Genomic DNA, 13666 nt, shown 5'->3' with positions numbered 1-13666 from the left:
TAAAATAGCCTAGACTACTAAGTGTTCCTTTTGTTCCATGATTCATTTACCTCCCAGGTTATAACCAGCTCAGATTTGCTGCCTCCACCACCACTGACGTTAGCTGGGGTGACTTCGGGGACTGTGCAGGAAACAAAAAACAAGTCATGTCAGGTGGTAAAAGCAAATGAGGGGCAGGAAGGTCACCTGGCTGAAGTGACTCCCTTTAAACAAATACGCTGATAAATATATATCTTTGTCTTTTGAGATCAGGACCAGTGTGCTCAAGCCGCCCAAAGCGTCAGTTTAAAGAAGTGAAAAGTACCAAGGAAATCGCTATTGGTTACCTGTTTCCCATTCAACAATGTACACAAGGTATGTGACAAGTCTGACCAGCTTTCGGCTCCATCCCTAGAGGCTGAGGTTCAGTGCTTTGAAAGGACTGAGGTTCTGGTTCTAATGCTTGGAGAGGCGTTTATTAACGATGCGGTGGTACACAAAAGACAGACAATACACACTCTGCCCGTGCAGAGCTTACAATCTTGTTGGAGGGAGAGGGACATGCAGAACAATTACACAGGGATGTCGACAATAAACAACAATACGGTGCAGACAGAATGAAGTGCAGTGACGTTCTGAAGTAGCAGGCTGCTCAGAGTAGGGTTGGGCTAATGGCTTCTCGGAGGAAGGTGAGTTTTGAGCTGGGTGCTGAAGGAAGTGGTAGACATAGGTTGACCCCTGGCTCACTGTGCTTAACCTCTTTGATCCCCAGTTTTCTCTGTAAAAGAGGGGAAATTATGCTAGCTTCTTCCTCAGGACTGCTGAGAGGAATCAAGTCAATGACAGTTTTGGAGGGGGAAAAGAGAGCATGGGGATTAGCTAGTTACCACCACATAAATGAAAGATTCCAGAAAGAATTTAGAATTGGTGACTGGGTGTGTTCCCTCTGAAAGCTAATTAAATAGATCTAGATGGATTTCTGCCCAAAGAGTAGGGTCAGAGTTCCTGTTTGCTTAGGAACCTTCAACATACACTTGGCCTTGTCACAGCTGGGGACTCTGCAAAGACCCACACATAGGCCACCCACTTGACAAGAGAGAAGGAAATGTACAACGGATGCAAGTGCCTGTTATTCTCGCCCTGTGTTCCTTCAGGCTGTGGACGTGGAGGGTCTCATACTGAACTGCTGCCTGGGCTTGTGTGAATTAGCAGGATGTTCTGAATCTCAGCTTCTGGGAAAGGTCAGTAAGAAAATCTTACCAAATACTTCTAAAAAATTTATTCTTTGCAACTCATGATTTCTGTGTGTTGATTTTATTTGAAATGTGGGGCGTGTATTAAAAAATAACTCCTGGTTGAAGAATCTTGGTGAAAATGAACCAACGAAGAAAGAGTTGGCATTAGAAGAACTAAGCACAGGGTGTCTCCCCCTGTACAAGGAGACCCAGTGGAGAGTAAGAACTTAACTCTTGACTGAGACTCAGTAAGCTGAGCAAGTCCTCACCTGGTTTCTGATCAATGCACTCATTCAAGGGAAGGGGGTGCTGATACAGAGCCTCGTTAGGGCTAAAGAGCAGGAAGAATTCAAAGCCTTTTCCTAAGAGATCATAGCTACTGGCACAGACTCTGTGTCATGGCTGCTACTCACGAGCCTCTTCTGTCCTCCGCTTCTCTGAGGGCCGGCTGGGCTCCCCGATCCCAATCACATTGGCGGCAACAGTGCGGAATTCATACTCAACCCAAGGGTTCAAACCCACGACAGTCGCTGTGTATGTCTTCCCATCAATAAGTTCTGGGACTGAAAGACATCAAAAGGTGGGGATGTTTTACAGGATTCCATGTCAAGCAGAGAGGAGCTTCCATCCATCATCATTACCATTACTGTGCGCAGGGCATTGTAATTGGTCTGAGACGAGTTGTACAACAGCTGTTAGAGGGAAGTAATTCCAGAAGTCTCTTTTGGTGAACTAACAAGTTCAAATCAGATACCAACAGATGACATTATGGTCTTCAAAGCCCCAAGGCACTTGACTGTAATCATTATTGCTATCACCTCATACATTTTCCAACATTTACTGCACAGTGTTGTGTATACTGTTTACTTTTTACAACTATTCTATGAATAAAGTAAAATCACTGTCTTCATTTTTGTAGATGAGGAAAAGGTGCCTTTTAAAGATTAAGTTACTGACCCAAGATTGCACTGAATTTGCACCTTTGACTGTGTGGTCCAAGTTCTATAACTTACTGTAATAATGACGTTAATAAAATTATGAATCCTATAATACCACTGACAGGAACTATACTAACACATCTTAAGAAAGAATCTGTAAACCTAAAAGGAAAGGCCATGAAGATCAGGGAGTCAGAGAGGCAGAATTTGATAGTATTCACCCAGACGTGTTTGGAGAAGAGATTCTTCCCAATAGGACATGGCCTACTGTTTGATGCCATAAAACAACAAGCAATGGATATTGCCTCCAGGCTCACTGAACAACTGTTTGAGTTTTAAATGGGTTATCATAAAGATTTCCCATATGAGGGGTACCTGGCTGGCTCAGTCAGTACACCATGCAACTCTTGATTTTGGGGTTGTAAGTTCAAGCCCCACATTGGGTATAGAGCTTACTTTAAAAAAAGAAAATAAAATAAAGATTTCCCATGTGGCCGAGAAGACTTAAAGGGAGGTCCCCTGTGACAAAGCTGAGGCCATCATCCTTGTACCTAGGGTTCAGTGGCTGCCAGGCTCCTTAGGCCATACTAATACAGTCCTAGCCTCCAAAGGTAAAGAGTGTTGGCTTTGGAGTCAGACCATCCGGATTCTAAACTTGAATCCACACATAGTACCCCAATTACCTTGGGCAAGTCTCTTAACCTTTCCAGTGCTTTGGTTTCCCTACTATAAAATGAGGCTAATAACAATATCTATTTGCACCATGATTGAGAAAATTAAAAAAAAAAAAAAAAAGCACTTAGCAAAGCATAGAGCACACAGCAAGGGCTCAGCAAATTGTAGTGTGTTTTTTTTTTTTAAACCATCATTATCAGCAGCATCTTCATCCTCTTCCTTTTCTTCATTATATTTCTGTAGTACTTCTTGTTCTTAAAATGTTTCACAATTGTTTCTCTTTTGGTTCATACACAATTCTCATCATGCCCATTTAACAGAAGATGCAGTTGTCTAGAGATCTTCTGAGTAGCAGAGTCAGGGCTAGCATGATCCCCTAACTTGCAGATTTTTTCTGTCTTTTCCTTCCTAAGCACAAATGTGACTCAGAAGAAAGAGATTGAGCTGCAAACACAGAAACCCACTTCTGAGGTTGGACAAGCTGATGTAAAAAAGCAAAAAACAAAAAACAAAAAGCAATGAGGTTGTTAAAATCAATATGATTCATCTGAATTGCACAGAACTACTCCTATCACCCCATGTATTTCTATTTCAAATATCAAGACGACACGGCCAACCCTTGAGGACCAGAGGAGTGTGTATCTTGCTGGCAATAATTGCTTATTTGTCCATTCTTCCTCATATGAAACCTATGTAAAATAACAAGAATCAGTTTGGAGGGGCAGGGATAGTAAGGCAACTCACATGGCTTTTAATATAACAGAATCTCATGACTCTTCATGTCCAAATTTAGCTATCTTAAAAAAAAATAGATAGCAAGTCAAGAGGCTCTAGGCAGCCCTTAGTTACTGGTTTGTTGAGAGCCATACATAAACTTTACATAGACTATGTAGACTAGCATAATCCACAACTTCTCAAAGTGTATCATCAGTAGAACACAGATAATTTTAGGTAATATGCAGATTGAATGTTATATATATATATTTATAACTGAAGTATTTTAATATGTATGTTAAGAAAAACTATGACCAACATACAGACCTAGCATTTCATAGACATTATTGCTTAGGACAAGTTAAGAAAAACAAACAAGCAAACAAATGTGAATTGATATAAAGAAAAATATTAAAGAAATGATAGTACCATTGACTGAGGGTTAGGAAACACTGCCAGAATGTATCATTCATAGTTGTGTCTTAATGAGAACCTAGATGGCCCTTGGCTTCTGCCACAGTGCTCTCTCTCCATTATGCTGAGTTTCAGAAGCCTCTGTGAGACACAAGCACCAGGCATCCAATATGGTACCTGTACTGACTGCTTGCCAGCCCACGGAGAACGGAGTCCTGGCTTGAATGACATACATCGTGATGGGGCTGTGGTTGTCAGGTCCAGGTCTCCAGGACAGCTGAGCGGTGGTATCTGTAATTTCATCTATGGTCACAGCCTCTGGGGGTCCTGGGGGACCTGTGAAAGAACAAGACCCTCAGAGGTGGAGGAGTAAGTTCACATGTCCAAGCGATTGTGGAACTGAATGCAGTGCTGATCCAGTCAACCTTTTATTCGTCCACTCACAGATTCATCACTTGTCAATTCCTTTTTGAATGCCTATTTGGTGCCCAACATTCTTCAAGGCTCTGAAACTACAGAGATGAATGAGACATGGACCCTTCTTTCTGAGGGGGTCACTATATAATCAGAAAAAAATAATAGGTCAGCAAGAAATTAAAATAGAATACTGGTTCCAAAAGGCAGGTGAGAATACTGGGATATCACAAAAGCTCAAGTCCATTAATTCATCTCTCATATATTTACAGGCTCCTGATATGGGTCAGGCGGTGTTATCTGTGGATAGAATAGTGATAAATGAAGATGATAGTCTTTTGGAAATGGTCATTGCTAGGACTGAGCATGTGGATTTGAGCAGAACTGGCTTTGGGACTTCGATGGTCACGATGCTGCTCCATACATTTCTACTGCGCTGTAATTACTGACCCCAGCCCTGCCCCACGTCATATGCGAACACACACTTGTATACAAGGGAATGTCTGTGAAAGTGGCCGGCGCTCAAGAGTCACAAGATTAAGGTTTCTTCAGTACAACTTCAGACCTGGGCTGGAGTCCAAAGACCCTCATTTGCAGCTTCTGTAAATCCACCTGTTATTTTTCTACTTATCTTCCTGATGTTCACTGTTTCTCCCCATGCATTTAAACCATTGAAATGAGAGGAAAGAGTTCAAATGAAGTTTAGAAAGAGTTCTAAATGAAGGCTTGGAAATCCCAGATAAACAGAGGATGGAAAGCGATAGGCAAACAAACACTAAATTGCAACAAAGCAAAGCCCCAGAGGTGTCTTAGATTCCAGCAGGAAAGGTTCTTACCAGGCAATTCAATGCATTTGTAGCAAGACACAACTGACCGCCTCAGGAGGGAAGGTGATCATGAGGGAGACATGATGACAGTCCTCATGTCCCTGAGACAGGAATAAGAAGCTATCTATTCCTGGGAGGGCTTTGCTTAGCCACCTATAGAGGTCAAGTGTACTGCCATGCACTACTGGGCCATGTGGCTGGGCGGGGAAGAAAGACGTCTAACGGAGTGGTGAAAAGTTAATTGTAATTTCCTGAAGTAAGATTTTCACTCCTGTATCCCTCATAGGATGCCCTCAATTTCTCTTTCCTTTTTAAAAAATCATTTTTATAGACCCACAGGTGAAACTAAATTTATCTTCTCCCTCCTACTCCTGTATGAAAGGTCTGGAAATCTGTATGCTGAAACTGATTAATTTTCCATGGTGACATTTCAGCATGCCAGTCTAATGCCACCTGGATAGAGCTGAGGCAAACTTTGGTCTTTGCAACCCTGATTAACTAGATAAAGTCCAGAACACCCTATCATCGTCTTTTTTCTCACTACCTTGCTCATCCTAGATTCCTTCCACCAACCCCAGTTTCAATGAATGCTCTTTTTTGATGGCCTTTAAAATCAAAGTACCATAAATAGGAAAGGGTTCCCCTCCAAACTCCTCTATGAACTAAACAGACAGGGATTATTTGAGCCCACTTTGGGCAGCTGAGTGAAGGAAAATGAAGGGGTGGTATGAATTTGGCCACTGGCGGTAAGATGGTGCTTGCATAACTTTGTTTGCTCTGCTGGTCCTGCCTGACCACACCAGTGGTCACGGTATGTTTGTCAACTTCATGTTGGGGAAGTTGGGTCCCTCTTTCAAAATGAGAAGATGAGCCAATGTTTATCCTCTGAACAAAACGTTCACATGGTCAGGGCTCACAGATGTTTTGGTCAAGGCAACAGAAGAGGGAGCACTGGTATGAGACCAGTGTTCAGCTTCTCTCTCAGTGAAGAAGGGCTTTTCTACCCACCGGTAGTGGGCTCTACACTGAATGAAGTAGATATCAGAGAATCAAGGGGGCTGGAGCCAAGACTCAAAGCTTTACCAGTTTCAGATACAAAAATCTCTTACAGGGCAGTGAAATATGTTTCTGCGTCCTTTCTGTAATATGCAGAAAAGCTGCAAGGGCAGAGCTAGAGGAAATAAAATGAAAGATTATGGTTTAAAATGGCATATTAATTTATTGGCCTTATTAACTGATTAGACTAGATTTTCTTTTAGACTGAGTTTGCAAATTCCTCTTGGTATTTAATGTTATTTTCTGTGAAATGAAGTATACAATATCATTTAAGAACTTCAAGTATTACTGATTTAAATATTTATTAGTCTAATTTATTGGTGTTTAAACTGCTGATCTGAACATTATCCTAATTAAATAGAGGATAAATTTTCGGCAACAGAATTCTTTTGTCCCTAGGGGTAGAGCAGAGCGGCTCTCATGTATTTTAAAATGGAAATAAACACGTTTCCATAAGTTATTCAATGGGTAGTTCAACCCAGGTTGAAAGTTTTTTGCTTTTATCTCGCTCTTATCTGTAGCATTACCGAAAGGTTTTTGTAGGCAATTTAAAGAGGAAGGAAAGTAGACAGAGTTGGAAAAGCTATTTTTCTTTAACCTCTCTTGACAATGAGGTTAAGTCGTGAACTCCCACACATCTCCCCCTCTCAGATTCTGCCTAAGGGTAGGGCAACATGTCTATCACTTCCAGTAATTCCTTGTTCTCCCTGAACTCAGATTTACCCTGCCTCTGTATCTGATTTCCCCTGGAGTTGTGATTCTTGCCCTCCAGGTTCTGCTGGCCAAAGATTCCCAAATACCAATGCTTAGGGTTCAGAGGAAGGAGGTGCTCCCAAGAGATTATTTGCATGTTCTGATTTGGTTTCACTTTTAACACTTAAGAAAAGCTCCGAGCATGCGTCAGTTTGATTCTTGTACATCTACTGGTTCCCAAAGATTTTAATTTCAGTATAAAAATATTTGTTAAAGGGGTGCCTGGGTGGCTCAGTGGGTTGAGCTTCTGCCTTCGGCTCAGGTCATGATCTCAGAGTCCTGGGATTGAGTCCTGCGTCAGGCTCTCTGCTCAGTGGGAAGACTGCTTACCCCTCTCTCTCTGCCTACTTGTGATCTCTCTCTCTCTGTCAAGTAAATAAATAAAATCTTCAAAAAAAATTTTTTAAAAATATATATTTGTTAAAGCTCTATTTACTGTTGCTTTGTAAACTGGTTCTATGGGGCTCAATCAGGGCCTTTGGAGCCATTAGGTTGAAGTTAGGCCATGTTGGGAGGACTGAAGAAAACCTCACAAAGGTCAGTTTGCACATCAACTGCCCGCTGATTTACTGCATCCCAGGCAGTCACAAAGTGTTCCCTCTAAAGCCATATTTTAAGAACTGGATTGAACTATTAACTTTAGGGAAAAAAGGGAACTGGGAAAAACAGGTTATTTTCTGAAGCCACAGTTCTATCAGTACCCTAAATCACTAATTTGGCTTAGCCCAGATGAAACATCAAAAGGCATGGTTTGATCCTTCTTAAAACTATTTGCTTTTGTTAATCCAAAATTATTCTAGAAGGTCCTATCAACTCCAACAGCCACACATCGGGGCACTTGGGGCACTCACAGGAGTTATTTTCAGTCCAGAGCAACCAGATTTGCTCTGCACTTTCTGGTGATCCCTCCCATGAGAAAGAGATACACAGAGGACTGTGGGCTATTAGCCACTGTTTGCAATGTTCAGCTTCTATCTGACTTTCTTCTGTAATTCTAAACCGGTGAGGTTTTTAGCAACCTGTGCAGGAGTAGATATCACACAAGCATTCCAGGAACAGAAACCAACATTCCCATACCTCTCACAATCAGGTCGGCAGCAGCAGAGAGCTTGTCTACACTTGTCTGGACCATGCAGACATATTTCCCAGCATGCTTCAGCTGGATGTTTCGGATCATCAAATCACCAGCTGAATCCTGCTGATAAAGTAGGGGAAAGTGGCTACAATTACTTTTTAATGAGCTCTAAATATCATTATCACGTGAAGGATACTGTGACTAATGGATTTATTTTATACTGGCTGATGAAAACATTAGTGATGCAAGCCATGGCCTATTAAAAACATGTGAGCCTGCCTGGGAGATAAGAACCCCAATACCTTCAGAACACACCTTGGACAAGACCTTGGGGGTATGTGGCTTCTCTGGGTCTCTGGAGCAGTTTGCCACCCGTGTCAGAAGCACTTAAACCTACTGAAGGTGGCTCTTGATCTCGTCATATGGGTTTCTTCAGATATGCCCTCAACCTGCAGCCTTCACTGGGCTTTCCCATACTTTGGAACTCTATATTTGGAAAGGGGAGGCAAGCCCACATTTGGAGGCATCTTCATTTTACTGCACAGCTCTGTCTTACAGCCAGCATTTTGATTGTTTCCAGGTTTGAATTAAAAAAAGAGTATGAAGACCACACTCTCCAAGGAAATCTAGCATCACTTAGTGCGGAAGACTGCTATAATTTGTTTTTGAAATGCCAAATGCAAGTTTGATTAGCAGATGAATAGGACTGATTACATCCCAGTATGGATTTCGGTGTGCCTAGAAATATTCCTACACGCTCACCAGCACGGTGCTTTTAATAAAAATGAGACGATGCCTCTACAGGTTATCACGAAGGTGGCATTTTAACTAAAGAACGTGGCTACACTTTGGGGTTTCATTTCATAGCTCTGTTCATCGAAAGTTTGGGGAGCAGATGGCTTGCATAGGAGTGCTCCCTAGAGGTCAGATGCAGGAAGCTATGTTTACTTCTAACCCCACAATAGATGACAAGGTAGCATAGGTTATTTTGGCCCTGTTTGCTATTCTTCCAAATGACAATAATGTTCTATAATATTTAAATACAGGAGCCATATATTAAGGCTAAATACTCACATGTTCTATGATGTAGGTGCTCTATTGTCCTTACTTTACAGGTGAAGAAACTCCAGCTCAAAGAAGTTATGACTTATCTGAAATCACTTAGCTAATAAATGGCAGAGCCAGGATGTGAACCCACAAGGTCAGGCCATTCTACAAATTCGAAAGACTTTATTCTCAATCTAAGATAATGTGTACTTAGTTCAATTAAAACAAAAGGTTTTAGAGCAAAATACCACAAAACCATCTAGGACAATGGAAAACCTGGAACTGCCAATAGTTGTAAATAAGTTTAGAAGACAGGCTCAAGCATTCAGTGAAGGGAGAGCTGATGTGTAGGTACTCAGTTAGCTTGGGCTGATCCCTGCTGTGTGATTTTATGTAAGTCTCTGGGTTTTAGTTTACTGACCTATGAAAGAAGGATACATTGCTGACTGGGTGAGGTTGTAAGAATCAAATCAAACTGTATGTGTATGTGAAATCTGAAACCTGGGAAGCACAGAGTAAATTTAAATTGGTCTTATTGATGACCATGAGTGGTCATGTCAAAGATATTAAATCTACCTCAAGGAGAGTTGTGATATATATATATTTTAACCTGAAAGCTCTTTTATTTATAACCCTTGGGTTCTCATTCAGATTCTATTTTTAATCAAGTCTTATAATTGCTCAGTAAAAGAGTACAATAATTGCTACCCTATTCCACAGGCTTTCTGTGATGATTAAAGAGCCAACAGACATATTGGCTTAATAAATGATTAGGCACTGGGCAAATATAAGGCTTCATCATCATCATCATTAATACTTCTTTACCTAAGACATTCATGTGGTTATTAGGACTCTAGGGTATAGGTTTAAACAGAAAAATATGCCTCACAAGGAGGCGTGTGCAGGGAAGGTGGAAAGCTGAATTTGTTTTAAAGAAATGGGCATACCAAATCAATAATCCATTTTATTCACCAAGGTCTTAAAGTCAGGATAAACTAGTTGTAGCCTGAAAACTTCACAGTACAGCACCATATTAATGGAATATGCTGTCTTTATTTACAGATTTGGACCAGAGTTGTGTTTTAAAAGTTTAAATTGAAACAAAAAAAAAATAATAAAGTCAGGATTGAATTAAGTCTCATAGAAGGAGACAACAATCAATTTTCTCTTTCCCTTTGAAGTCATCAAGATCACCCAGTTTGCTGAGATCTATCTTTGTGTTCCTCCCAAAGTGAACAAAACAGCACCAGCTTATATTCTCCTGGTGTGGTCTGTTCTGTTTCTGACAGGGCATTTGGAGGCTGTCAAAGGACAAGTGGAAACTGAAAACCCCAACAGATTGGCTCTACCCAACATCCCTTCCACCACAATGACCCAGGAAATAGTTGCTGTGAAATGGCTTGACTTCAGAATTGCTTCCTTCCCTCTCCTACTGTCAAGTTCTACCTCTATAGACATTAAGGATCCTGGTGACTAACACACTTACTTCTCACAGTTTGTAGTGCTGTCCTAAATTTTTCACTTCTTTGCAATAATTGATTGGTGAGAGTTTCAGAGAAGAGACAAGCTTTTCCCATCTGAGAGGCTAACGAGGGTGATCCCACAGATAGAGCTCTCCACAAAGGTGGTCATTAGTGCTTGACTCCATAAAGGGTGTCTCCACCTGTGCCTCAGCCCTGGCTGGTATGCAGCCAGTCCAGGATAACATCCACATCTGTCTGACTGGCCGGCTAGAGCTCTTTTGATCGGTCAGAGAGCTGTTCTAATTGGTTGGTGCCTGTGCATTCTGGAAGATAATATTTTTAATGTCTCTCCTGGACAAGACATTGGTCTTAGTGTCAAAACGAATATTCTGCTTAATCTATGAAGGTCTTCTCAATGTATACTTTCCTGTTATTAAAATCAATGTTATTCTTCCTTCAATTAGTACAACTATTAAAATTTGTCAGATACTTCTTTTGTGGGAGGCATTGGACTATGCACTTTTCTAGACCTGAAGGTATTTAATATCTTCAATGCCCTTGTGAAATTCATATCTCTCCCACTTGGTTATTAAGCCGAATCATATCAAAGAAGTCCAGAATGCTTAATATTGGCAATTTAATCCAGGCTTTCTCAATCAGGATTCCAAGAGAGACTCTCTCATAACCTAAGGTATCCACTGATGTAATAAACTAACTTCTCTCCTATGTATCTAAAGTATTACCAGTTGTATATGATCTTTGGAAAAACTGAGAAAATGCTCAGATCATTCTTTGTGCTCTGTGAGAGACATCCTTTGAGAAAGGGTGCAAGAATGTAATTAACAGGACTAGTACTACAGTTGAATGGAAAACAAGCCCTCAGCATATCATACAGATATTTTTATAAGCCTTAGCCCCACTTTTTCTCAACATAAGGGGCAAGGGAGGCAAAATGAAGTAGGCAAATTAGATTCCTCTGTCAGAAGGATGGGGAGAGCTTTTAAAATCATAGCCTCGTTTTTATTTTCTGCTGTCTTCCGGTTGGATGTCTCCATGAGAATGGCAGTCAGAGTGAATCTTTATTACTAATAGGACTATAAGGACTGTGTTAGGGTAAAAAAATCTTTTTTGACAACAATTGTGATAGATACAAATTATTTCCAGATTTAACCTCATCTTGGTGTGTGTTCAATGGTAATATGTATTTTTACAGAAAGAAAGGCACTATGAAAATTCAAACATTTGAATTCAAAATTACCTAGAGATAACACATACCTTGATCAGACTTTCAGATTTAAGAAAGAGAGCCCTAATGTCACAATGATGAGACTTCTATAAGAGCCAAGGAAAGTTTAATCGGCAGCCTAAATACACATGAGTAAACTGTCCTTAAGATATTTTCTGCTATGATATATGGTACTGATTGGGGTAGAGAGCTGGGGATTTGAAGTTTAAAGCTGAGTTCCACAGGTTAGGGCTATGAGGCGAAGGGAAGCCATACATTTGCCCCTGAGCTCCAGTTTCCTCATTCATACGTTGTTCAGAATAACTAGCCTATAGCATTGCTGTGGGGATCAAGAGGACTGTCGTGTAGGGTTACTCAGTCATAGGGGCCACACCGATCAGGCAAAAAGGAGCAACAATTAACCAATAATTTCTTAAAAGAAGGTGTTGGAACAGATCATCAAGAACAATCTTATGTTTCTTTTCATGTTAGGCTAAACAAGTTGCATCACTTTGCAGAAGTTCAGTTGCATAGTGAATTTGCTGTAGATACTTTGATATTAATACTTACCCCTCCGACTCTTTCAAAGTGGTCCCCGTCTTTGTCAAAATCTATCAGGTGTCCATTAAATGACCAGGTAAACACGATATCTAGCGAGTGATCATGTGTTACCTGGCAAGGCAGAACAATACTTTCTCCAACAGTCACATCCATGCTGGAAGGGGGTACCATCACCCTTGTTGGATCTGTAGGGTGAAAACAAAGGGAAACCAACAATAACGTCTGTGAAATTGTATGGAAGTAAAATGTAGAATCCAAGAGCAGGCTGAAATACTAAGTAGTTTTGCTTTTTTTGGGGGGGCTGTGACCAGTAAACCTCAGTCATCTGGGAAATTGAGATTCAGGCCAGGAGGTCATTTTTAATATGAAAAGTTGAAAACAGTCATTATGTGAACCTCCAGAGAGCAACAAAACTCAGCTGGGGAGCACAGAGGTTAGATCTCTGAAGACACTCACGGAAGGGCCTATTTCTGACAGCCTTCTCAGAAACTGCCTCTTTAAAAAGGTTTTCGTATCTCCCTAGTGTCACTAGAAAGCAGTAATTCAGTTGAATACTAACAGGAGAAATCCATGTTAATTTGAAGTTTGCTTGGTTCCCTCCCCCATTACTATAAAAGTGATAAATGTTTAGTATGGGAAATTTCGGAAATTTAAGACAGTTAAAAGAAGAAACCAAAAAACCAATTCAAAACAAATCCTACTTAGTTTCTTTACTGTCCAGAATAAACATCTTTCTTCATTTTAATATAATTTCCCTCTGCCTTTTTGGTTTATAGTTTTTAAAGTTGTTTTGTTTTGCATTCTTGTAAACATGATACACATATGATTTTCCTTTTTTCTCTAGTTGATATAATAAAGGTTTATATCTTTATCCCACTTATTTTAATTTTTTATTTTTTATAAACATATTTTTATCCCCAGGGGTACAGGTCTGTGAATCGCCAGGTTTACACACTTCACAGCACTCACCAAAGCACATACCCTCCCCGATGTCCATAACCCCACTCCCCTTCTCACAACCCCCCTCCCCCCAGCAACCCTCAGTTTGTTTTGTGAGATTAAGAGTCACTTATGGTTTGTCTCCCTCCTAATCCCATCTTGTTTCATTGATTCTTCTTCTACCCACTTAAGCCCCCATGTTGCATCACCACTTCCTCATATCAGGGAGATCATATGATAGTTGTCTTTCTCTGCTTGACTTATTTCGCTAAGCATGATACGCTCTAGTTCCATCCACGTTGTTGCAAATGGCAAGATTTCATTTCTTTTGATGGCTGCATAGTATTCCAT

General features: G+C 40.6%; 1 protein-coding gene across 7 annotated transcripts in view; it reads right to left on the bottom strand.

Moving 5' to 3' along the window:
* Positions 1–13666, bottom strand: part of LOC132011507 (contactin-4) — a 941143-nt gene that overhangs the window by 13400 nt on the left and 914077 nt on the right. For 6 of the 7 annotated variants that reach the window (XM_059390189.1, XM_059390187.1, XM_059390188.1 and 3 more), the window contains 5 exons: positions 12386–12561; positions 8083–8203; positions 4133–4291; positions 1628–1777; positions 51–121 (listed from right to left, as the gene is read on the bottom strand). In XM_059390189.1, coding sequence (XP_059246172.1) covers positions 51–121; positions 1628–1777; positions 4133–4291; positions 8083–8203; positions 12386–12561 — 677 coding nt within the window. The remainder of the gene's footprint in view (positions 1–50; positions 122–1627; positions 1778–4132; positions 4292–8082; positions 8204–12385; positions 12562–13666) is intronic. The other variant, XM_059390193.1, reaches the window with a different exon arrangement.

Source organism: Mustela nigripes, chromosome 2, assembly GCF_022355385.1.
Source record: "Mustela nigripes isolate SB6536 chromosome 2, MUSNIG.SB6536, whole genome shotgun sequence".
In the NCBI taxonomy this organism is placed as follows: domain Eukaryota; kingdom Metazoa; phylum Chordata; class Mammalia; order Carnivora; family Mustelidae; genus Mustela; species Mustela nigripes.
The sequence above is the reverse complement of the archived record's forward strand: the minus strand, read 5'-3'. Positions and strand labels throughout refer to the sequence as shown.